General features: G+C 40.7%; 1 protein-coding gene across 1 annotated transcript in view; it reads right to left on the bottom strand.

The window, feature by feature from the left end:
* KLHL13 (kelch like family member 13) overlaps positions 1 to 21,291 on the bottom strand; it is a 178,751-nt gene extending 157,460 nt beyond the window's left edge. Inside the window, exon 1 of the mRNA XM_056125726.1 lies at positions 21,211 to 21,291. Coding sequence (XP_055981701.1) covers positions 21,211 to 21,263 — 53 coding nt within the window. The 5' untranslated portion in view covers positions 21,264 to 21,291. The remainder of the gene's footprint in view (positions 1 to 21,210) is intronic.
* Positions 21,292 to 27,715: the final 6,424 nt, after the last annotated feature.

Raw genomic sequence — 27,715 nt, 5'->3', positions numbered from 1 at the left:
AAAACGGGGTCCAGGATGGTCTATATCAATAGTAGTTTATTCCAATCCTCTTCACTCCTGTATTTCTCTGCCTCCTTCTCTCCTGGGCCCCAGTCTTGGAAACTCTCTCCTTCTGGCTCTGACTCGATCTCTGGAGCCCGAGCTCTCTCACTTCTGACCCCCTTTTCCGAGCTTACGTCTTAGTTTATATAGCAGTCACATAAGGCGGTGACATAAAGGTGGGTTGAATACTGACGAATCAACAAAGAGAGGTAAGACCACTCCTCCAGGAGATTAACTCAAGGATAATATCTCATCTACAGAGATTACTTCAGATTACTAGGAGATCCACCCTAGGGTGGGATCCCAACAAGGGTGTGTTCTTCCTTCAGTTAGTAATCTACTTAAATAGTTGTAATAAATCTACTTCTAATATTTCTAGCAATGTCATTCTGTATGAGCACAGTAAGAGATGTAAATTTAGTTTGGTTCTTCCTGAGAACATCTCACTATACATTTCGCAGTCCTCAGGCCAGGTTAATCTTCCTAGCTCCAGCAGGGTCCTAGTCTCGTCGTTACTTACTTTTGGATCATGACGGCATTTGTCCATGATCATGCCCTCAACTTATAGTTGAGTATCGTGGCTCTTTGGCATGGCCCATTTCGATGCCAGGGTAGCTCACTGCTTGCCCTGGGTCCACTCAGTCCCTCGTCGGGACCCTGCTTTTGGGATGCTAGGAACTAAGGGCAACTGAGTCAAGAAATCAGATGCCCAGGAGTAAATATTATTCGGAGTCAATCAACTCCCAAGTTACAAAGCATAATATTAACTGTCTTCCTGTGTCCACACAAAAGGACATTGCTTACAATACAAGTTCAGTGTTCTTAGATGGGTGTGACCTGACAAACCTAAGCTATCTGAGAAAGTACAAAAGAGTGTTATCCTACAGAGGATCTTCCCAGCACCCTTTACTTGGTGCTCCCTTCTCTATCTGAGCTGCCTTTTCCCCTAGCATGTGCGGCTGGCCTCCAAGTCATGGAGAAAACCTCCTGTTACTTATCTCTGCTATTCTTGGGTGTTAGTCTCCTATTTTGTTACTTTATATTCCCCAGATGAATTGAATCTTTCTATGTCTGTCCCTCTCTTTCTGACTCATTTCACTTAGCATGATACTTTCCATGTAGTACCACTTGTATGTAAATTTCATGACTTCATCTTTTCTAAAAGCTGAATAGTAATCCATTGTGTAGATGTACCAAAGTTTCTTTAACCAGTCATCTGTTCTCAGGCACTCGGGTTTTTTCCAGATTTTGGCTATTGTAAATGGTGCAGCAATGAACATAGAAGTGCAGATGTCATTTCGACTGTACTTTTCTGCCTCTCTGGGATATATTCCCAAGAGTGCAATGCTGAGTCAAATGGGAGCTCAATTTCTAATTTTATTGAGAATTGTCCATACTGTTTTCCAAAAGGGCTGAACCAGTCGGCATTCCCACCAGCAGTGAAGGAGAGTCCCTTTCTCACCACATCCATGCCAACACCGGTTTCTTTTGTTCTTTTTTTTTCTTCTTCTATTTATTTATTGAATCACTGTGTGAAAAGTTACAAAGCTTTCAGGGTTAAGTCTCGGTCATACAATGATCAAACACCTTTCCTTTCACCAGTACTCATTTTTCACTACCAAGAACTCCAATATATCCCCCAATGCCTGTGAGGTAGATGATTTCTACGTAACTCTTCTCTACATTGATTACATTCATTATTTCGACAAGAGATGCACCATTATTGTTTAGTATTTCCCCCCAAAAAATCAGAATTGCTGAAAAGACATTGTGAAATACTTTGTTTTCTATAGCTGGTTATGAGAATCATTTAATGTCTAGTGGCCACAATAGCAGCTGCACGATTTTGAATTTCTGCAAAGAGCCAGATAATTACAAGATTGGTTTCTGTGCATCTGGTGTTATGGCTGTGCCGGAGAGCCACTTGTTGGGGGAACTCGTGACCTCAGTAGGGTGAGAAGGACAAGCCGGTACCGTCCCCCTTCCCATGAGACTGCAGTTGCCCCATCACCACTGGCTCATACCTGGCTTTCCTATAAGCTCTGAGGTGGCGACCACCTTGCTGCTGGGGGGAAAAAGGCGGAAGGGAGCGACACCCTTTCCTTCCCAGGGAGGCATTGCACCATAGTTTAACACATGGTCCATTAACTTTTCTGCCACAAGCTGCCGGACTCTGGACTAAGTCCTTTTGCCTCTGGAGCCATGGTCATGCGGCAGAGCCGCTTGTGGGGGGCAACTCGTGACCTCAGTAGGGTGTGAAGGACGAGCCGGTACCGCCCCCCCCCCCCCCCATGAGACTGCAGTTGCTCTGTCACTGCCGGCTCACACCTGGCTTTCCTATAAGCTCTGAGGCGGCAGCCACCTTGCTGCCAGGGGGGAAAAAGCGGAAGGGAGCAACATTCTTTCCTTCCCGGGGAGGCATGGCGCCGTAATTTAATGCATGTTCCATTCACTTTTCTGCTGCAAGCAGTTGGGCTCTGGATTAAGTCCTTTTGCCTCTGGAGCCATGGCCATGCTGGAGAGCCGCTCTTGGGGGGCAACTCATGAGCTCGGTAGGGCGTGAAGGATGAGCCGATACTGTCCCCCTTCCCATGAGACTGCAGTTGTCCTGTCACTGCCAGCTCACACCTGGATTTCCTATAAGCTCTGAGGCAGCGGCCACTTTGTATACTGTCCAGATGCATTTCTGCTAAAAGCCGCTGGGTTTCGAGATTTGTTTCTGAGTCTCTGGGATCATGGCTGTTATTCAGCTTGATCAGGAGCCAGAGAGGCCGTTTGTAGGCGGCGACTCAGGATCTTGCTGGGATGGGGAAGAAAGGGCCGGTTCCACCCCCATCTGGTGAGGTCCCACATGTCTCGTCACTGCAGGCCCAAACCTGACTGTCCAGTGGTCTCTGGAGGATGGCGGTCACTGGGCTGCCAGGGGGAACAGGCCAAGGCACGAAACCTATTCCCACATGGAGTGGCCCAGCACCAGTAACCCACTGCAGGAACAGGATGCATTTCTGCCAAAAGCCTTTGGGTTCCGAAATTCTGTTTTGAGTCTCTGGGATCATGGCCATTAAGCAGTTCGATCAGGAACTAGAGAGGCCATGCTTCCAATTATATAGCTGAACCAGAGGTGGTTTATGGGTGTGACACCCACATACCTAACTTTTGGCCGTTTACTTTCTTGGTAAATTTTGCCCCAAGTTTTTGGGGTCTAGCCAAAGGTACAGCAGCAATTTTGGGGTATCTGAAAGTCTGACGTTGCCATCAGGCTGCTGATGCACTCGCCTCACAGGTACAGACTGACCTGCTGGTGGTGCCATACCCCCTGTTCCCTTATTTTGTATCTTTATATTTCATGTATGAAAGAGACCATTTAGTATTTTTCCTTTGCTTTCTGAATCACTTCACTTAGTATGTCACTCTCCATTTTTCATCTTAGTTCTAGTAAAATGCAAGATTTTATCTTCCACTCTTGAGTAGTATTATACTATATATGTGATATTTCATTACACATACATATATATACATATATATCACAATCACAGTTATTATATCCACTCATTTTTTGTTGACTATTTTATTGTCCTCAGAAGTTGGCTATTGTAAGTAGCACTGCAATAACATAAAGAGTACCTGTATCTTTTCAAATCAATGTGTTTTTTTGTTTTCTTTTGTTTTGGGAATAGATGCCCAGGAGTGAAATTCTGGGTCTTACCATAGATCTATTTTAATTTTTTTTGTAGGAGTACTGCTATTTATTCAGCCACTGATTAGCTGATTGAATTGTGCATGAACTCCACCTTACTTTTTTTTCCATTTTTTATAATTTTATTTATTGAATCACCGTAAGAGCAGTTACAAAGCTTTTGGTTCTAAGTCTCAGTCATACAATGAAACACCCGTACCTTCACCAGTGCCCATTCTCCACCACCAAAAATCCCAGTATACCCCCATCCCACACCCTCCCCCTGCCTGTGGGGCAGATGATTTCCACATTACTCTCTCTCTACTTTGATCACATTCACTATTTCGACACCAGACCCACCCACCATTATTTGAGATTTTACCCCAACACTCAGATCTGCTGAAAAGGCAACAATAGACAATTTGCGTTCTATTGCTGGTTATGAATAACATATGATGTCGTGTGGCTGCAGTAGGGCATGTGGTTTTGAAATTCCGAAATTTTAACACTTAAATCTGGAGGGATTTCTGCCAAAAGCCGCTGGGTTTCGAGATTTGTTTCTGAGTCTCTGGGATCAAGGCCATTGAGCAGCTTGATGAGGAGCCAGAGAGGCCATTTGTGGGCGATGACTTGGGGTCTCGTTGGGGTGGGGAGGACAGGCCCGACTCCACCCCCTCCCCCATCCCGTGAGGCCCAACAAGTTTCGTCACTGCGGGCCCAAGCCTGACTGTCCAATGGCCTCTGGAGGATGACAGCCACCAAGTCGCCAAGAGGGAGCAGGCGGAGGGACACCCTTTCCTCCCTGGGGTGGCCCGGCAACAGTAATGTACTGTGGAGTCCGGATGCATTTCTGCCAAAAGCCACTGGGTTTTGAGATTTGTTTCTGAGTCTCTGGGATCAAGGTCGTTAAGCAGCTTGATCAGGAGCCAGAGAGGCCATTTGTGGGCGATGACTTGGGGTCTCGTTGGGGTGGGGAGGACAATCCCGGCTCCACCCCCATCCCGTGAGGCCCTGTGTGTCTCGTCACTGGGGGCCCAAATGTGACTATCCAGTAGCCTCAGACAGATGGCGGCCACTGGGCCACCAGGGGGAACAGGCCAATGCACGAAACCTATTCCCACCTGGGTTGGCCCAGCACCGGTAGCCTACTGCAGAGCCCAGACGCATTTCTACCTAAAGCCACTGGGTTCTGAGATTCGTTTCTGAGTCTCTGGGATCATGTCCATTAAGCAGTTCAATCAGGAACCAAAGAGGCCTTGCCTCCTATTATATAGCTGAGCCGGAGGTGGTTTGTGGATGTGTTTCCCACATACCTTACTTTTGGCCGTTTACTTTCTTGTTAAACTTTGCCCCAAGTTTTTGGGGTCTGGCCAAAGGCACAGGAGCAATTTTGGGGTATCTGGAAGTCTGAAGGCGCCATGAGGCTGCTGATGCACTCGCCTCACAGGTACAGATTGACCTGCTGGCGGCACCATACCCCCTTATTTTAATTTTTTGAGGAGTCCCCATACTGTTTTCCATAGAAGCTGAGTCAGATGACAGTACTACCAACAGAAAATGAGGATTCTGTTTCACTAAATACCTACCAACACTGGTTGTTTCTAAACTTTTAGAAATAGACAATTCTCACTGCTATGAGATGATATCTCATTACTATTTTGATTTATATTTCCCTGATAATCAGTGATTATGAAATTACTTTTATATGCTTGTTGCCTCTCTGTATGATTCTTGAGAAAGTTTTGTTTAGCTCTTCTCCACAGTTTTGGATGGAATTGTTTGTTCATTTGTTCTTGAGTTTTGTGAGTGCCTTATATATCTTGAATATGTGCCCATTGTCAGATATTAGCATATGATATTGGCATGTGAATATTTTAGCCTATTCAATAGGGCATGTTTTTTTTATTATTTTAGACATTGCTTTGCAGTACAGTAACATTAGTTTGATATTCTTTTTAATTTTGTTTTGGTTTCCGTGTCACACCCTGCAATGTTTAGGGGATAATGCTGGAGCCATATCTGTGGACCATGTGGTGCTATGAATGTAACTTGGGACTTCTAAATTAAAAGCATGTTATCCAGGCCTTTGAGTCATCTCCCAGACTCTGTTTTTGTTTCTTCAACAATGGAATTAAATCATTGAAAACATCTCTAAATTAACATCATGAAGTGTTCTGCCTATATATTTTCCTTGATATACTTTATGGATTTGGTTATAATATCATGGTGTATTAATCTAGCTTAAATTAATTTAGTTAACTCTCATGAGGGCCTGAAAAAGAGTACAGGAGATAAGATGACTGCATTGTAGGTGGCCAAACATGGATCAAATCCCTGGCACCATGTATTGTCCCTTGAGCACTTCCATGGTTCACTCATGAGCACAAAGCTAGGAAAAGTCTCCGGATGTGACCCACCCCCCAAGTAATTAATGTTTGTTTATGATGTGAGATAGGAATCCAATTTTACTTTTTCACATGCAGCTAACTAGTTTAATCATTACCATTTGTTAGACATTGCTCCATTTAATGCACCTAGTTATTTTTTGTTGTTAATTACAAGTCACACACCTGACAATTTACTTTTGGCTCTGAGTTTTATTCCATTAGTCTGACAATCTTCCTTTATTCAAGTACCATATAGGCTTTATTGCTATAGCTTTGCGATGTAGGTTTTTAAGTCAGGAATGAAATGCCTCCCATTTTTTTTTGTTTACTCAGTATTACCTTCGCTATTCAGAGAGTTTTATGGTTCCATGTAAATTTTAGCAATATTTGTTATATGTCATTTAATAAAGGCATAAGTTTTGATGTTGATTTCATTAAATATGTTTGGGATAGAAATATAATTTTATTTTCATTTGCTAAAATTTTATTAAGGACTTTACACAATGTTCACCAAGGGTGTTTGTAAATTTATATTTTAGTGATGGTCTTTGCTTTTGTTATCAGGGTAATATTCAATAGTGAACCTCTCTGGACATAGTTATTGTTTTATCTAGGGAAGAAACTTTTGATTATTGTTTTGCTTTCCATACTAATAACTGGTCTTTTCAGGATTTCTATTTGTCCTGATTCATTGTAGGGAAGGTTGTATGAGTCTAAATATTTCTGCATCTCTTCTAGGTTCTCCAACTAAAGTGGCATAAAGTCATTCATAGTAATTTACAATCACCTTCTGTATTTCTGTGGCATTTGTTGTAACTTTTTCCTGTTTGTTTCAGTTTCAGTTTATTAGAATTTTCTCTCACCCAATGGTTATTAGGGTTTGGAACTTGGTTGCTCTCTGGTGGTCCTTGTGGAGCCCTGAGGTCCCGGTGCTTGAACACAGGCCACCTACATTCAAAGTATGTTCTCCAGCCCATTGAGACATATTTTTGGCTCTGAGTTTTTGTTTTTTTCTTTGAGTGTGGCTAAGGGTTTGTCAATCTTTTTAATTCAGTCAGAAAAAGCAGCTCTTGGTTTCATCAGTCTTGTATTTTCCCCTTTTTTTCCTCCTAATTTTTTTGGCATCATGATATACAATACAGTAAACAATAAAGTTTTAGGCATACAATGCTCCAATACCACATCCTCCACCATAGTTTCAGCATACTTCTGTCAATGAATCAAAACTCTCTCCCACCACTCCCTAGCCTGTATTTTTCTGTTTTGTTTTTGAATTCTAATTTTTATTGCTTTCCTCATTATATTTACTTTTGGTTTTCCTTTTATTTCTCTAGTTTCTTTGTGAGCTAAGATTCATTATCTGAGTGTTTCTTGTTTCCTGATGATTGCATATATTGTTATGAACTTTCATCTTCTTGGAATAAAGTTTGCTGAATCAAAGGCTTTGATAGTGTGTTTCCAAATTTTCTGTTGCTATAAAAAATCTTTTTGTTTCTTATTTAAATTCGTATTTGAATAACTGGTAATTCAGTAGTATCATTGTCATCCCATTGATCGTCTAATTACTTGAGTGAGCGCCAGTAACGTCTTTATTCCTCCCTGCCCTGAGATTTAAGCATCCTCTTCTTACTCGTCTTTTCCTAATGATTGAAGGCTCCTTCAGGGTCAGGGGAATGAGACCTATTGTCATTACTGTATTTGGCATATCGAATATGCCACGGGGAGCTTGACACACTCTGCCTGTGTGGGTGGGATACTCTCGGTAGCTTGCTGGGGTCTGCGAGAGGCATAAACGGGTAGGAAGTGTCTTATAATGTGTCGTGTGGCCATCTGGAAAGTGGCCTGGAGTGTGGCGGCAGTTGGGTAGTAGAGGTCGGCTGCTGGGACTGGGTCCCTTGGGGTGGGGAGGGCTCTCACCTGCCCCACAGCCTGGTGCGGAGTCCGGTGGCATGGTTCTGGGAGCCTCCTTTTATACTCCCGTCTGGGAGGAGTATCCGTGAGTTCTGGCGGGTGGCTGATGAGTAGATTATCTGGTACTGGCAGGGTGTGGCTTATGGGTGCAATCCCTGAGTCACTAGAGACTGGGGGAAGCAGGTAGAAGATTTCTGTTCTGGGTCCCGTTCAGTCCAGAGTCCAAGGTCACAAAGTTCTGCGTTATCTGGGTTCCGTGGGACTTCATTCTTGCATGAGGCTTGGCCTGAGTATCTGGAAAGCGTCCTGGCATGGCAGTTGTTGGGCAGTGGGGGTTGGCTGCCGTGGCTGGATCCCTTTGGATGGGGAGGACTCTCACCCACCCCACAGCCTGGCACGGAGTCCCATCAGAGCATCAGATTCAGTAATATGTTGTTAAATTTACAAGTGTTGGGATTTTTCACAACTGTATGCCCCCAAGATTGGTTGCCTTCTACTTTATTTTTTTGTAGGAGTAGCCAAAGGGATAGCACAGCGGGTAGGGCGTTCGCCTTACAAGCGGCCAACATGGCCGACCCGAGTTCGATTCCTCCGCCCCTCTCGGAGAGCCCGGCAAGCTACCGAGAGTATTCGATATGCCAGACACAGTAACAACAAAGTCTCCAATAGAGACGTTACTGGGCCCGCTCGAGCAAATCGACGATCAACGGGAGGGCCTTTACCTTTTACTGCTATTTATTCAGCCACTGATTAGCTGATTGAATTGACCATGAACTCCACCTTAATTTTTTTTATTTATTTTTTCTTTTTATATTTATTTATTGAATCACTGTGGGAAAAGTTACTAAGCTTTAAGGTTTAAGTCTTGGCCATACAATGATCAAACACCTTTCTCTTCAACAGTACTCATTTTTCACCCCCAAGAACCCCAGTATACCCCCTTCCCACCCCTCCAAATGCCTGTGAGGCAGATGATTTCTACTTAACTCTACTCTACACTGATTACATTCATTATTTCGTTAAAAGATGCACATTATTGTTTAGAATTTTCCCCCAAACAATCAGAATTGCTTAAAAGGCATTGTGAAATATTTTGTTTTCTATAGCTGGTTATGAGAATCATATAATGTCATGCGACCACGATTTTGGATTTCTGCAAAGAGCCAGATAATTACGAGATTGGTTTCTGTGTGTCTGGTGTTATGGCCATGCTGGAGGGCCGCTCATGGGGGGGTAACTCATGACCTTGGTAGGGCTTGAAGGACATGCTGGTACCGCCCCCCTTCCCATGAGACTGCAGTTGCCCCGTCACTATCGACTCGTAACTTTCCCTCTTGGGGAGGCATGGCACTGTAGTTTAACACAAGGTCCATTTACTTTTCTACCGCAAGCTGCCGGGTTCTGGATTAAGTCCTTTTGCCTCTGGAGCCATGGCTGTGCCAGAGAGCCGATTGTGGGGGGCAACTCATGACTTCGGTAGGGTGTGAAGGATGAGCCAGTACCGCCCTCCTTCCCATGAGACTGCAGTTGCCCCGTCACCACTGGCTCATACCTGGCTTTCCAATACACTCTGAGGTGGCGGCCACCTTGCTGCCGGGGGCGGGGGAAGGCAGAAGGGAGCAACACCCTTTCCCTCCTGGGGAGGCATGGCACCGTAGTTTAACGCATGGTCCATTCACTTTTCTGCCACAAGCTTCCGGGCTCTGGATTAAGTCCTTTTGCCTCTGGAGTCATGGCCGGGCCAGAGAGCCGCTTGTGGGGGGCAACTCATGACCTCGGTAGGGAGTGAAGGACGAGCCGGTACTGCCCCCATTCCCATGAGACTGCAGTTGCCTCATCACCACCGGCTCATACCTGGCTTTACAATAAGCTCTGAGCCGGTGGCCATCTTTTATGCAGTCCAGATGCATTTCTGCCAAAAGCTGCTGGATTTCAAGATTTGTTTCTGAGTCTCTGGTATCACGGCTATTAATCAGCTTGATCAGGAGCCAGAGAGGCCATTTGTAGGTAGAGACTTGGGGGTCTCGTTGGGATGGAGAGAAAGAGTTGGCTCCACCCCCATGTGGTGAGGCCCCGTGTGTCTCATCACTGCAGGCCCAAACTTGACTGTCTTGTGGCCTCTGAAGGGTGGTGGTCACCAGGCCGCCAGGGGGAACAGACCAAGGTATGAAACCTATTCCCACCTGAAGTGGCTCAGCGCCAGTAACCTACTGCAGGAACAGGACGCATTTCTGCCAAAAGCCTTTGGGTTCCAAAATTTGTTTCTGAGACTCTGGGATCATGGCCATTAAGCAGTTCGATCAGGAACTAGAGAGGCCATGCCTCCAATTATATAGCTGAGCCGGAGGTGGTTTGTGGGTGTGTCTCCCACATACCTAACTTTTGGCCGTTTACTTTCTTGGTAAACTTTGCCCCAAGTTTTTGGGGTCTGGCCAAAGGCACAGCAGCAATTTTGGGGTATCTGAAAGTCTGACATTGCCATCAGGCTGCTGATGCACTCACCTCACAGGTACAGATTGACCTGCTGGCGGCACCCCCCATTGCCTTCTACTTTAAACCTAATCAAATGTGGTGTGCTACTCTTTGTATATTGGTGATATAAAGTATAAGATGTCCAGGAGTAGAATCACTCATGGATGAGGACCATCTGAACGTGTGGAGAGCAGCCGTGAACATGGCAGCAGGTGAGTTCTGGAGGTTTTTGGCTGCCTGGGCTGACTCTATTGGGGCGGGGAGAGGACCTCACTCATCTGCTTCTGGGTTGCCCTGAATGAAACAGCCTGGCACGGGGTCCAGCGGCATGGCTATGCCATTATTGTTCTGTGCTCTCTTCCGGAGATATATAATGAGTCTCTGGATCATGGCCATTGGTGACATTACATGGCGTGGGCGGCAGCTCGTGGAGATGACTCCCAAGCTACAGGAAATAGGGGAAGGTGGGAGGGTCACCCATTCCAGTTTCCATTGAGCCTGGAGTTTTCAGTCACAAGTCCCACATACCTGGGTTTTTCTATGGATTCACTCATGGATGAGGCTCATCCAAGTGTGTGGAGAATGACTGTGGTGAGCATGGTGGTGGTTGAATTCTGGATGTTTTCAGCTGCTTGGCTGACTCCATTGGGATGGGGAGGGGCCTTACCTTCCCCTCTCTGGGTTGCCCTGAATGAAACGGCCTGGCATGGGGTATAACAGCATGTATCATTCTGTGCTCTCTTCCAAGATATTTATTGAGTCCATTTATTAATTTTTTTCTGGCTGATAAAACCAATGATGAGAGGAGCATGTTAAAATATTACACTACTATGTATAGTTTCTTATAGCTTGTTTCAACCCTCTTAGAAAGTACTTTATATATTATGATCCTGTTAGTTTGATACACATGTAAGGTTAACAAGTATTAGACCTTTGTGATGTATAAATTCCCTCATCATTACATAATGACCATCTGTGTTTCTTATTATCTTCTTTAGTTTTAAATCTATTTTATCTAAATATCATTGTTCCAGTCTATTACAGAGTACTACTTGGTTGTTAGACTGACAGTCTTTCATTTACCTTGTATTTATCATGACAGTTCAAGTGAGGCTATTTCAAGCAAAAAAGGCATTAGGTTTATTTTTCTAATCCATCCAGCCACTCTGTGAATTTTGATTGGTGAGTTCAGGCATTGGTGTAAAGTAAATTATTGAAATAAAAAGTATTACTATATTTTAATTGTTAATTAAAATTTAGGGGTTTGGGTGACAACTGTCTGTACTCAGGTATTATTCCTGTATCCTTATGTGGTTCAGAGGACGAGATTTGATATCAGGGATCGAACCTGGGTCAGTTGTATGCAAGTTTAAGTGCCTTATCTGTTGTCCCTCTATCATATTTCTATTATAGATTCTCTATGCTTGTGAAGTTAGTAGTGGTTTCATTGATTTTCTTTAATTTCCCCCGTTAAACCTTAATATTTACTTTTATATCTAAGCTATACAAGTTCATTTATCAGCCTTGCTCCAGAGACCCATGAATAAATCTTGAAAGAGATCAAAAGCTACGGTCAATATTGGACCCTAACAAGGCTGAACAGACCAGGATAAATCGGAGGAAGGCTGGTCAGTCTGGTGTCTGCCATAGAGGCAGGCTGGATATGAGGGATGTTAGGGGATGGTGGGAGGGAAAAGGAGAACATTGGTGGTGGGAAATGTACACTGGTAGAGGGAAGGTTATTGGACCATTTTATTACTGAAACCCAATCATGAACAGCTTTGTAACTGTCATCTTATGGACATTCAATTTAAAAATACCATTCCGTTCTGTCCCATAGGGTTTCATTTGATAGATATGCTATAGGCTTTATGGGGGTTCACTTATCTATATGTTTTTGTGATGCTCTTGCTGCTCTCATGAATTTTTTATATTTCACTTTTGCCATTTTAATGACAATGTGTCTTGGTGTTTTCTGAGTTTATTTTGATTGTAGCTCTGAGCTTCAGGGATCTGAGTACAAAACTACATCTGCAAATTGAGTAAGTTCTTGACTATACAGTATTCAACAAATAACTTAACAATTATCTTTTTCCTTCTGAATTCTTATTATCTGAATACTATTACTATTGATGCTGTCTCATTGATCTCTTATGTTTTCTTCTCTATTTTAATTAATTTTTACTTATTATATTCTCTCATTTAATGATTTCATATACCTTCTCTTCAAACAAACTGATTTTCTGTCAGGGTTTCCCTTTCTGTTATTCTGCTTTTTGAGTTCACCTGCTATGTTCTTCAGCTCTTGGTTTTTCTGACTAAAGTTTTCTATTTGATTGAAGTTTCTCTTTTTTGTTGCAGCTCTCATTGCTTTCAATAGTTCAGTAAATATCCATTATTTCACTTCTATCACTTGTCATTCTGTTGCTCATCAATGTGCTCGAGCAGGTGCCAGTAACATCTCCATTCGTCACTGTCGGTGCTAGTGTAGCCCAATGGCAGCTGCTTGCTCCAGGAACATGATGAGCATCAAACCGTTCATTCAGGGTCTTGATGAAGAAGTCCAACCATCTCGTAGGTGGGCAACCAGGCATTCTTTTGACATTCTGTGGAATCCAGCCAGTAATGGCTGTAGTCCAGCAGTTGTCTCCAAATCGCATTGCGTGCCTGACTCATCTGATTTTTGACAACTTGGAAAATAAGGCAAAGTCCCTGACCCTCGGTCGTTGACGGAGGTCATAACTCCGGATTCCTTCTCTATATCCATATTGTTTAAAATTTGAAGTTTTCATCATGGAGTTTACAGAACTCTTGTGTGCTTGAAGTCATTCCCAGGCTTTTATTTTTGTCCATTAATTCAGGTGAATTCCTTTACTTCATTGTGTCTGGTGCACTGTGAGAGCATGAAGCAAGGATCTAGTTTTGTGCAGGCTTTGTTAGCAGTCTAGAATTCACACTAATTCCAACCAGAGAGTGTCGTGCTGATTGTGCATTGCTCTGTGCCACTGCTGGGAACTTGCAGTCAGAAGTTTACACTGACAGCTATATCTTTAAGGACCAATAGATCAGTGCTGCTCATAATATATGCAGTTGCTAGTATCTGGCAGTAGATGTGGATTTAATGTCACACATCACACAAGTTTTGGAGTGGTGAATTGGGAAAGTTAATAACAGACAGCTTTTTTTTGTCTCTGCAGAAAGTCTCTTTTCTGACTCCAGGTTATTGCTTACATTGTTGGATGCAAGAGGCAGAGGTTGTTTTGGTTTCATCTGGGAAGGAAAATATTGATCAACTCACTACTGCTATTCCCTCAGCTTGAAATGATGGAACTTGTCTACAGAAAATTCCCCATACAAGAGGGATCAAAAATCTATGACTAGCTTTCAGGGGGTCACCAAAGTATATTGCATATAACCATTGGCCCTGAACACCTTGCCTGGCCTAATTATTTTTTGTTTGTTTAGAAGGCCAGACACAGATGTACTCCAGGATTATTCCTAGCTCTGCACTCAGGGATCACTCCCTGATACTTCTGTGGTGCTGGAGATCAAACCCAGGCTGGGTGTGCAAAGAAAGCACCTCAGTCACTATTTGTCTATTGGGATCTATCCGTCCCAAGCCTATTTCTTGCTTCCCAATCAAGTTGTTTTTTGAGTAGAGTTTTAGAGGGGGAGGTATCAGGTTTTCAGCTTGCTATTTCCTTTTCTTCAGGGCAAAGTTCTGTGTCTTAGCAATTATTTCTTTGCCCTCCTCTCCCTGAGATTGCATTCCTTATCTATTGTCCAGTGATATGCTGCTCCTCCTTCCACAATGGAAAATATCCTGGAAATGGTAATTGGGTTTTACTGTGAACTTCTCTGCAGGTCCTGTGCAGAATTCTCAGTGTGTTTTTATTTGGGAGTTCCAAGTATACTCAGAAATAATTCCTTTTCCACTATGTGTTCTTTGAACATGTGTCTATTGGGATTTTCTGTTCTCTCTCCCTCTTTTTTTGGTGTTTGTGTATGTGTGTATGTGTGGGGGGAGATAATTATTTTTATTTTCTGTGTTTGGAGCTCCGGCCGAGACTCATGCATGACTGAAGACCCACAGAACAAGATAAGCGGAACTCTCTGAGACCTTGGATTCCAGGCTCAACGGACCCAGGGAAAGAGATTCTCTGCTTGCTCCCACCAACCACAGGTGACAAAGGGATTATAATCAGGAGCCTCAACTTACCCTGCCCTGTCTGCTTCCACCAACCAGCAGAGACCCAGGGATCAGACTGCGCACAGAAGACCCACCCTACCTCTACCGGGACCAGATAAATACCCCACTGGCAGACCTCCACTACCGACACTACCTCCACTACCCAGCCACCGCCACACTCCAGGACGCTTTCCGGACCCGCGCGTCCACTTTGTGGCCACGTGACACATCATTAAGACACTAAACACCCATTTTTCGGAATTGCTGTACCATATTTGATAGGGTTCAAATATGGTAACACCTACGAGGGCGATTAGAGATCGCTCCAAAAGCCTCTATCCCTCTCGGAAAGACTGGCAAGCTACCGAGAGTATTCCACCCAAATGGCAGAGCCTGGCAAGCTATCCGTTATGTATTCAATATGCCAAAACCAGTAATTACAATGGGTCTCAATCACTTGACCCTGAAGGCTTCACCAACATGGCAGCACTGAGAAGGATGAGAAAGGAGAGGCCGATAAAATCTCAAGGCTGAACTAGGCTGCCACAACGAAGGAAGACAAAAATGATCGTCTGTACTTTCAATGAATGTACACTAGCATCAGATGCATCCATTGAGGACCTGATGACACAAGCGCAAAAGATCAAGTACGACATCATTGGTCTGACTGAGACAAGAAAGCACCAATCTCATCATGCCGTTTTCGACACTGGAGAAGAATTGTTCCTCGGAACATGCAATAAAAGAGGTGTCGGAGGCATCGGTGTCCTTGTCAACACAAACTTGGCCATGAGCATTGATTCATTCGAATGCCTAACAACCCGAATCAGATGGTTACATTTGAATAGATGTGGCTCACTGCCGGCAGTTTCTACCTTCGTTGTCTACGCACCAACATCTAATTATGATAAAGGAGAAATTGAGAAGTTCTACATGGAGCTGGAGAAGTTCTATAAAGAAGACCACACCTTCTACAAGATCATTGTGGGTGATTTTAATGCCAAGATAGGACCGAGAAGATCAGCTGAAGAACTTCACATCGGGACCCATGGACTAGAATGGAACGAACAGGGAGAGATGATGGTTTTGCCTGACCGATGTCGCTGATGTCCCAAAATTCCAAATGGGATCGGACCACCGTCTCCTTCATGCAAAATTCTACTTCACAGAGTGGGGAGAAAGGGCTGCAAAGTTTAAAAAGAGAATTCCCAGAACGACCACAAACTGGGAGCTCTTTGGCACTATTGCGGCAACATGGGAAGATGCCATTGCTGACAACATTGACGAGGAATACAATTGACTGCTTCAGCACCTCCATGATTGTGCGAGGAATGCCAAGAGAGATAGCCACAAAAAAAACGCCTGTCTTTGAAAACTCTTGAGCTTATTCACCAACTTGGTTTGGCGCATGCCTCAGGCAACCACAAGCAAATGTCCAAGCTCGCAAAGTAGTGCAGAGATGCAATCAAGGAAGACCTCAAAGAGAGAAGAGCAGAAGTGCTGGTAGATGCAGCAGAAACCGGGAAAAGTATTCGTAACGTCCGCCTGTCTTTCGCCAACTACAAGACCAAGATGACTGCCCTCCGACGTCCTGATGGATCCATCACATCCTCCAGAACGGCAATGGAGAAGATTATCCATGACTTCTACTCAAATCTCCTCGATAGCCATGTCCACTTGCTAACATACCAAATTACACAGGATGGATATGTCGTTCGCAAATTTCTCCCTTCCAAAATCCGACACACCATTTCATCAGTAAAGAAATTAACAGCACCTGGCCCAGACAAGGTCAGACCTGAACACCTGAAGAACCTGCTGTCAGTACTCATCAATACACTGGCTCGGCTCTTCACATGCTACCTGTCTGAATGCAAGGTTCCGTCCCAATGGAAAACCAGCAGGACTGTACTACTGTTCAAGAAGGGAGACATCCATGACATTGGCAACTATTGCCCAATCTGCCTATTGTCTGTCATCTACAAGTTGTTCACTCGAGTCATCCTGAATAGGATTGGCAGAACACTAGATGAAGGACAACCATGCAAGCAAGCCAGGTTCCGCAAAGGATTCAGCACCATCGACCATATCTACACGATAACCAAGCTTATTGAGGTTTCTCAGGAGTTCAAGGTGCCGCTCTTCTAACATTCATTGATTTAAAGAAGGCCTTTGATTCTGTTGAGACGGAAGTGGTCATTGAAGCCCTAGCCAATCAGGGTATTCAAGCTCAATACATCAAGATCATCCGTGAGCTGTATTGCAGATTCACTACCAAGATCTCACCATTCTACAAAGAAGTAATCATCGATGTCAAGAGAGGGGTTTGGCAGGGTGATACCATTTCACCGAAACTCTTCATGCCACCCTCGAGAACATCATGTGATGACTGGAATGGGAAGGAATGGGAGTGAAGATAGATGGTCGGCAACTACACCACCTCTGCTTTGCTGATGACATTGTTTTAATAACACCAAACATCAGCCAAGCAGCACAAATGCTGGCCGACTTCGACCTTGAGTGTGGAAAGGTCAGACTACAGCTGAATCTTACGAAGGCAATGTTTATGAGAAACAGCCTCGTTCCTGACGCCCCATTCGCTCTCAATGGAACGACCATCTCTGAATGCAACAGCTATGTGCACCTAGGTCAAGAAGTCAACATGACAAATGACCTGGCACCCGAGCTGCGCAGGAGGAAGAGAGTGGCTTGGAACGCCTTCAAGAGCGTCGAAGAAATAGCTAAGAGCATGAAGAACCTCCAGCTCCAGGAACATCTCTTTGATTCCACTGTTCTTTCTGCATTAACATATGCCTCAGAGACCTGGGCCCTACGCAAACAGGATGAGAACGCTAATTCGCGTCTCCCAAAGAGGAATTGAAAGTGCTATGCTTGAATATCACGCTTCACTCAAATGAGAGAAAGAGTCTGGAGTTCTGACATCCATGGATGATCAAGAATCAGGGACGCTGTCTCATTTGCCAAGGTGTGAAAAATCAGATGGGCTGGTCATGTAATGAGATTCAAAGACGACCGCTGGACTAGAGCTGTTAACGACTGGATTCCACAGTATGTCAAAAGACCGCATGGTCGCCCACCTACCAGATGGTCAGACTTCTTCATCAAGATCATGAAAGATCGGTTTGAGGCTCTTCATGTTCCTAGAGCAAACAGACGCCATTGGGCTACAGTAGCACGCGACAGGGACAAATGGAGATGTTACTGGCGCCTGCTTGAGCAAATCGACAATTAACAGGAAGTCAAGTGTTTGGATTTCATGAGTTTTTTATGTATATATCTTGGATATTAGTACCTTATTAGACATATGAATAAAAAACATTTTCTCTCACTCAATATGATTTTTGTTTTGATAATAGTTTACTTTTTATGCAGAAGCTTTTAAGTTTGATACAGTCTCCACGTTAACCTTTCTTTTTGCATTTTGCTGGTTGTTATACTGGAGTACCCAAAGACATCTTTAAGAGAAGTGTCATGGAGTGTGTGGAAACTATGATCACTTCGAAGTATTTTATGGTTCTGATCTTCTAAGTTTTCAATCTATTTTCATTAATTTTTGTACACGGTGTGAGACTGTGGTCTCATTTCATTTCCTTGCATGTGATTATTCAGATTTCCTACTACCATTTGCTGGTGATGTAAAAACTTTGTGTTTAGCAGTTTCCCCTCCTTAGGTTGGTGTTTTGTATCTGGTACTAGCTTTCTATTCCCATTTCTCTCTCAGTATTTTTTTCTCCACTCCCTCCATCAGAGCACTCTTTAGCTCTACTTTTGTTCACAGTTCTAGTTCACAGTTTGAGGTTTCATAGTGAATCACAGAAATCTCTGCACCACTTGTTAAAGGGGTTTCCTTTCTTCATAGTATGGCCATGGTTCTCTTGTCGTGAATTATTTGTCCATATATATGTGGATTTCTTTCTGTACTCTCATTATTTCTCCTTAATCTGTGACTATTTTTATTTCTATGCAATTTTGAATATAAGTTCATTTTGAACAAAATATGCCATGCAAAAATATGAGCAAGTCAATTTACATACAGCATATGACTCAATTTACATGGATTTCTAGAACAAGCTGAACTAAGCCAGGATAAGAAAATCAGAATAGTAGCTACTTTTAGGAGAAATAAAGGGGCAACAGACTGAAAAGGATCATAATGGAATCCTTTAGAGGAATATAGTTATTTTATATCTTGATCTGGGTTGTTGTTACCAAGACTTATGCATTTGTATAAAAGGAATGATGATACAGAAGGCTATAAGGGACAGGAGTGATGGGCTGTTGGCATTTTGGTGGTAGGTATAGGCAGTAGCATTGCATGTCTACCAGAAATATTTATACTACTGCAAAACATACATCAATATAAAACTAAAATAAATAGATAACATAAAGCTAATATTATCATATGTATATTAAATACTTGCATATTTATTGTATGGAACAATTAACTAGAATTAACTAATCTGTAGAAAGAAGAAACTTCCTGCCTAAGCCAGCTTGAGTCATACAATAAAATGGTTCCCCCAAAACTGCTAAGGATAGCTCTTTCTCTATGTAACATTATCTCAATAAAAATAATGGAAGCACACAAATAAAAAAACTAGACCCTGGTTATCAGTTTGACTTAAATAAATACTGCCTTCCTATTATTTCCTCTTCCAAACATGTGAGATAAACACCTTTGTTCATCAGTGCTCGAACACTGCATACTCAACACACCATTATGACCCCAATGCCACCCACACCTACACTTCTCTTCCCTTTTCACCTAATATGACCACACATTTTTTCTGCTATGATTTTCTTGCCTCTATGTTTCTGACCAAGTTAACCCTATAATTTGTTGCACAGATAATAACACACACTCTAACAAACGGAACCCTACAAGTAATGTTTGCTTAATGATATTAATATGTCAAATTCCTAGTACAATATATGTAATTAAAATGACTTATTCATCTTATAGTCTCTTTATATCTTAATTTAATTTTATTTTATTGTTTTTTTTTTTGGCCACAGCAGGTGATGTTCAGGGGTTACTCCTGGATTTTCTCTCAGCAATTACTTCTGGCAGTGCTGGGAGACTATATGGGATGCCAGGGATTGAAGCTGGGTCAGAATCATGCAAGGCAAACATGTTACCCACTATACTAGTGCTCCAGACCTTCATCTTTTTTAAAAGACACATATTTTGAAGTACATCAGAACTGAGAAATTGAAAAGTCACAGTTTCAAAAGAACTTAAATCCCACATTTTCATTTAAACTTTGGCATATATATACTGCTCATTTTTGCTACTCTCTCTCTCTTGCTTTCTCTCTCACACTTTCTCTCTGTCATCACCAGAAATACAATCTCAGATACTTATGCAATCATTAAAACATCTTTGTAATATACATACCATTATAATATTTTCCAGATGAGGAAGGAACAGAGCAAAGAAACTTTTCTTAGACTATGCCACTAGAGCGTGTCAGAGTAATGATATAGATAAAACCAATATATTGATTTTAATACTTTATACAAATCTTACAACAAACTACAAAATGGAACAAAGGGATACTCTTTCATAGTTATAAAGCTTCTGTTTATTTATATCAAATTTTATTGTTCTATATTGTTAGACGAAGATTTCATTACTCATAGTATCTACCTGAAAGAGTAGTAACTGATTTTTTAAATAATATAAATGCCCACAAAAAAGCATTTCAATAGGGACAGTAGTGAAGGATCTTGGTCACATTGGTGGTGGTGAAGATGCAGTGGCTTTGCACAACAAAAGCATAAATGTCAAAACTTTATAGCCATTTTACCTAAACTATAATAAACTGAATACATAAAAATACTTGTCAAGACATGTATTCTATTTTTAAAAATTTTTTGGCCTCACTTGACAGTGCTCCTAGACTATTCCTGGTTCTGTGATCAGTGATCAGTCCTGGAGGGCTTGGGGACTATATGGGGTCTCAGGGATCAAACACTGGAAGGCTTCATGCAAGGCAATTGCCCCACTGTACTATTGCTCTGGCTCTAGTACATGCACTCTTAAGCAATGGATATTTATATTCATTGACATGCTTTAAAGCTAAAATAAAGTAAAAAACTCTATGAAATTAATACAAGATGCTCACAATTTAAACCAACCATGTCATAGTATTCATTTTTCTTTTCTTTTTCTTTTTTCTTTTTGGTCACACCTGGAGATGCTCAGGGATTACACCTGGCTTTGTACTCAGGAATTATTCCTGGCAGTGCTCAGAGGACCATATGGGATGCTAGGAATTGAACCTGGGTTGGCCGCGTGCAAGGCAAATGCCCTACCCGCTGTACTATCGCTCCAGCCCCCTATAGTATTCATTTTTCTTTATTCTATCTATGTCAGTAATTCTTTTATGTATTCATACATAAAATACTTATTAGTTTGTGCCAAGTTTACAGCAAATAGTGAGCACCAAATAGTTAGTAGGAGATATTTTATAGAGTATTTAATAGGAAAATTGTTTCCATAAATATACCGGTTACGGAATATTGCAGCAACAACTGATTCCCCTCTATGCAGATGATCCATCACCTCTGGAAGTTAGATAATGATCTGTAATGGAGAAAAAGAAAGCAACATTTACTAACAGAATCAATACTATAAACATCAAATTATACTACCTTTGTAATATTTTATACATAATGTGATAGAAAGGCAAACTTTAACTCCATGTACTAAGGTCCATGTATCTTAGAAAATTAAGAAATCAAATCTATAATCATCAAAATATCTGAAAAATTCTATATGAATCAAAATAGTATTAAGTAAATTTATCTAAAATCATTAGCTATTATTATTGTTTAAAATAAGTATAAAGGAAGTTATATTAAATTGAGAGAAGAACAAAGGTTGTATTAGAGAAGTTGGTGACTGAGAATGAGATTCAATGGTAGATATAATAGTAGAAAACATGCCTCATATGTTGGAGGGTTTGGTCCCCAGCAGATAGACTCAGACTGAATGAGCGAGCAAGTGAGTGAACAAGAGAGAGAGAGAGATTAAAAAGGAAGAATTAAGTCAAATAAATACCTAGTTCTTAGGGAAAGAACACTAATTCTCATGTTGCCATGGGTACTTGGGGCCTGAAAAATTCTAAGAAATCAGGGTCCACAATTTTAAAAGTGATAGGGCAAAATAAAGGATAGCTATAGTACTTGAAATATTAACAGACATCATAAGTGGTGGGATATTATTATTAGCTTGGGGGTTATACCCAGTGGCACTCAGGGTTTACTCCTGGTTCTACATCCAGCTCAGGATACACTCCTGGTGGCACTGTGGGATCATATGAGTTGCTAGAGATTGAAGCCAGGTCAGTCCTGTACAAGTAAATCAAGGGGAAATACTATTTCTCCCTCCATCCCTCCTTTTCTTTCACTCTCTTTCTTTCTTGTTTTCTGGACCATACTCAGGTGTGATCAGGGCTTACTCTTTTTTTAAAATTTATTTTTTATATGAATCAATGTGTCATCATGAGATACAGTTACAAAGCTTTCATGATTGAATTTCAGTCATACAATATTCTAACATCCATCCCGCCACCAGTGTACACTTACCACCACAAATACGCCCTTATCCATCCTGTCACCAGCTTGCCTCTATGGCAGTTATTTTTTCTTCTCTCTCTTTCTCTTTCTCTCTCTCACTCCCTCGCTCGCTCTCACTTTCCTTTTGGGCATGATCATTTGCTATACAGATACTGAGAGGCTATCATGTTTGGTTGTTCGCACACTTTCATCCGGAGTGATCTCAGGGCTTATTCTTGGCTCTAACCTCAGGGATCACCCAAGAGTATAATTTCCTTGATCTGGGATAAATTTTTCATTTTTATTGTTGCTATTTTTGTGGGGATAGGACAGGCAAGGTGATGGTAAACTAAAATATAACTAATACTGTATATGTTTTTTAGTAATCTAAGCACATGGTACTGGTGATAGAGATTATATTCATTCTATTTATTTCATATATATTAAGAAATAAACATGTTTAATTTAGTGTCTATCAACAGAATAGTGGGCTTTAATATTATAAATACATTGTTTGGTGACCTGACGTTGTCGAAACATCATCAAGTATATGTATAAGAATGGAGGGTTTGTAGTTTAACCTGATTGAAACCTCCATTATATATGCAGTTCATCAATGTCCAAGGGCTGTAACGATAGCACAGTGGGTAGGGCATTTGCCTTGCAAGCAGCCGACATGGCTGACCCGAGTTCGATTCCTCCACACCTCTAGGAGAGCCCGGCAAGCTACCGAGAGTATCTTGCCTGCACGGCAAAGCTTGGCAAGCTCCCTGTGAAGTATTCGATATGCCAAACACAGTAACAAGTCTCACAATGTTACCGGGCCCACTCAAGCAAATCGATGAACAACACGGAGGACAGTGACAGTGATCAATGTCCAAAATATTAAACTATGCACGACCATATTCTATTCTATACAATGAAGAACTCAGCTATTTAAAAGCACAGAATTTTGTCATTTACAACATAAATGAACCTTGAGGGTTATATGCTAAGAGAAATAAGTCAAAGAGAAATACCATATGATTTATCTTATATATATACAATCTAAAGCCAAACAAACAAAAATCATAGATTCAGAGAACAAATTGACAGATGCTACTGGAGAAGGGCATGCTCATAATAATGGGTAAATGGGATCAAGACATAAAAAATCCCAGTTATAAAATAAATAAGTCATGATGATATTATGTATAACATGGGAACTATAATCAATAATACTGTAACTATATATTAAACATGGGAACTATAGTCAATAGCATTGTAACTAATGTAATTTAATGTATATATTAATATACTATGATTGTACAGCAATATGAATACTTTAATTAAAGTGTACAATAAACATGATTACAATGGTAAAAATTTCTATCATGCATATTTTAGCACAATGAAGTATATTTTATTTAAATGTTTCTTATTAATAAAAGAAAGTTGTTACACTGAGAAGATGAAAATGCATTTTAATTTGCTTTTGTTTATTATAAAGCAAAGTGAAGACCTAAAATAATTTAGGTAGAGGAAAAAAATGTGTTCCTTATTGTTCCCTGCCATCTTCCTGACCATTAGTTTAGGGACAAAAACAAAAGAAGGCAGGAAAAAATCATACTATTTTTGGATCTTCATAACTCCAAAACGGAAACATTTATATATATTTGCACAAGCATGATTTTCACGAACTACTAAAATTCAAATATTAACTCTAATTCTAAGTAACAAAATTAAATAGTCTAAGCAAAATGTTAAGATTAAGCTTCTCAATATCAACTCACCTTTTCGAAGTATTTAATTAGCAAGATAACTTTAAGATACTGACAATTTTTAACTTTGTATAGCCTATACATATTTTAGACATTGTACCAAGAGTAAAACATACATGAGACTGCTATTAGGGGCATGGAATGTGACATGGAATAATTTATGCATTCTATTCATCAACTGCATCTCAATTTTCCAATTAGGTATGCATATCTTGCCTTAATCTTGTTGTTTTACCAAATCCGTAGGCTATACTTGGTGTCCTCTGCTTTTCCACTCAACATTGCCACATAACAAAATCTTTGATTTCCCGAAAATCAGAAAGTAGGTGACTAAACATGCGACTCTACTGCTTATTGTAATAAATTTAATGTACAGCCCCAACTTTCAATCTAATGACTTCTCTCTACCTTCTTTAGCCTAGGTGCTTCCAAGCAGTGAAACATTAATGGTTCTGTAAGAATCATTAAATTGATTCTTTCATGATTTCATATAGAATGAGATATTGAAGTCATAAAATTTTATTCTTGTAAAAAATTAGGCTCAATGCTAAATCTTTAAATGTTTTCACTCCAGTTTTTTCCATTTCTTTTGATTCTTTCTATTTCTTTACTGTCTTTTGTTGAAATAAGTAATAAATAGGAACATGTGAAAAATCTGTATGGGATTTAACTATAACCTATTTAAAATGGTATGACAAAATATTTGCATTAGATAATAAACACTGCGTATAATGTGAGACTAAATAGGGTTGGAGACTGAAAGTATAAAGAGAAAATAATAAACTACATCTGTTGTCAAGGAATGAACTAAGGACATAGACAAAGGCTAGGGGAATAACCAGGGAGAACTGAGATTTATGATGACAGACACATACTTGCCAGAAACTAAAGGGATAGAAAACATCAAAGCCAGAATCTATTTAGAAAACTGGAGCAAATGGTGATGTTATCGAGTGAAGCAAAGTATAAAAAACAAGAAAAGATATTAAAATTAAAGAGACAGATTGGTTGGTACGGATAAATTAAAGTAACATAGAACACACTATATAGTATATAACTCACAGATAGAGATCCATGTTGGGCTAGAAATAAAAATACAGGGTTAATTAGCCATTTTAAAAAAGTTGAAGTGATGAGATTGAAAATATGACTTCAGTGTATTTGCCATCAAAAGGTTGAATGAATCCTGTTCATTCCAAAAATACTCTTGCCCAAGAAACAAATCAGCAAGCTAGAAAGGAAAACAAAAAGTAGGTAAGAAATAATCTAAGAGGATTAGGAGACAAATATTAAGGAATAAGAAGATTCAGAATAAAAAGTAGTTGGAGGAAAATTAAATACTTTCACAGCTGCACAAGTTAAGTAAGATAGTTAAGTATAAAGATATCAAGCATATTCACTTGACAGCTGTAAAATCAAAGTGGCTTCTTAAAGAGTAGTTTCAATATAGGTGTGGAGAAATGCTGCATTACTGTAGTACTTTGAAAACAAATTGTAGGAGCTGGTGAGATAGCACAGAAAGTAGGGCACTTGCCTTGCCCATGACCCACTGGGATCTATCCCTAGCACTGCTTATAGTTCCCTGAGCCCTGCCAGGAGTGATCTCTGAGCACCTTTAGGTATGGCCCCCTAACCAAAAAATCCTTTAAAACTATTTCAAATTCTTGGGCTGCAGCAATAGTACAGTAGGTAGGGCACTTGCCTTGCCTGCAGCAGACCCAGATTTAATTACCTATACCACATTTGGTTCCTGGAACATGGCAGGAGTGATCATTGAGAGCAGAAGTAGGAGTAAGCCCTGAAAACACTCAGCTGTTGCCCCAAAAAATGAAAAAAAATTTCAAGAATTTTCAAGGAATTTAAATACACCTGAAAATTACTCTGCAGTAAGAATAAAAGAGTAAAGAAAAAGATTTTTAATTAATTTATTAGGGGACAACAGGGTAGTCATTTAGATAAAAATTGCATACTATAGCAATTCATATCCTATATAACTCCCAGAAAAATAAAATATTTAAAGATCTTTTAAATTTAGTACTAAAAAGATTTTAGTACTAAAGAAAACTCAAGTGAAATTATTTATCATCATGAAGTGAAAAGGTAAGCAGCAGTCTTAAGCCAAGAACTTAAAGGAAAAACTGCTAAATTGTATTATTAGAGAAGTTGCATTATTAGAGAAAATCATTAAACTTCTTTATTCCAATCTTTCTTTAGTGCCTCACCCAGCAGTGCTCAGGGCTTATTCCAGGCTCTGTGTTCAGGGATCATTCCTGGCAGTTCTTAGGGAACACAATGCAGTGCCAGATATCAAAACTGTTTAGTCCCAAGTAAGGCAAGTGTCTTAACCTCTGTATTATCAGAGTCTCTACTACCCAGTCTCTACTTAAAAATGCCATTAACACTCCACAATCGCTGCCATGCTCCTGGCCAGACTCCACAGCTTGGATGAGCTTAAAATAATCAGGTATGCGGGTTTTGTGACTGAAATCTCCAGTTTTTATGGCGTTGAGGATGGGATACCTCCCCCCCATCTCCCTGTACTTCTGAAAGACTGGCAGTCATGCCTACAAACCACCTCTGGCGCCATATAATCTCCTTTGATGGCCATAATCCCGAGACTCAGAAATAAATCTCGAAAGAGATCAATAAGTGGAAGAATTTCTCTCAGATCCTGCACAAGACTGAGTTGTCCAGGAACAACCTGGAGGAGGAAGGTGAGTCCCACACCAACCTCTAAATAGAGCCCTGGCAGCAAGACTCTCCACACCCACAATTGCTGCTATGTTCCCAGCTGGATTTGATTTCTTGGATGAGCTTCATTCGGAAATTAATTTGTTGACAAACTCAGGTATGCAGGTTCTGTGACTGAAATCTCCAGTTTTCACAAGGTTGTGGATGGGCTACCTTCCCCCATCTCCTTGTACTTTCAGAAGCCTGGAAGTCATGCACATAACCCAAAGTTGCTAGTCAGTTAAGAATTTAAACTCCAGCTGTATCACCCCATTAAAATTTTTGGACACCCTGGAGTGTGTGGCCATAATTTCAGCTGTGCGACATCTCAAAGTTTGTAACACTGATAAACCAGGAGTACTACATCAGATTAGATGGGATGTAATGAGAAAGCAACGAATCTTGATCAACAAAATAACACAGAAGGCTTAACCTGTAACAACAAATTAGTAATCTCTTATACAAGGGATTAAGGGCTCCATTTTGAGACATATCTATCTTCACTAACTTTCTTGTAAGGAAATATTTTATTATCCTTTTAGCAAATTATTTATAACAAGCAATATAAAATAAATTATTGAGGGCAGGCTCAAGAAGTGGTTGGGAAAATTGGAAATAATGGTGGTGGGAGGGTGCAATGTTGGTGGAACTGGTGTCGGAACATTGAATGTCTGTAACTAAACTAAAGATTTAATAAAGTTGTTTTCAAAATGTCACAAAGTTAAAAGCCATTTGAGAAATTAGAATTTTTTATTTAGAATACATGTTGAAGATAACAGAGGACTAATGATATTAACATACACATATGTATACATGTGTGAAAAATTAATAAAAACAGAAAACACTATATAAAAACTAAACAATATAAAAATGACCAAAAATAAATTAAAAGAACATTAGTAAATAAATTTAATTTAAAATAAGGTATTGGAGCCAGAAGAAAGTTCAAAGGACTGGAGCATGG

The sequence above is a fragment of the Sorex fumeus genome, unplaced genomic scaffold, assembly GCF_029834395.1.
Source record: "Sorex fumeus unplaced genomic scaffold, SorFum_2.1 ptg000058l, whole genome shotgun sequence".
NCBI classification, from domain to species: domain Eukaryota; kingdom Metazoa; phylum Chordata; class Mammalia; order Eulipotyphla; family Soricidae; genus Sorex; species Sorex fumeus.
This window is presented reverse-complemented; position numbering and strand designations above follow the sequence as displayed.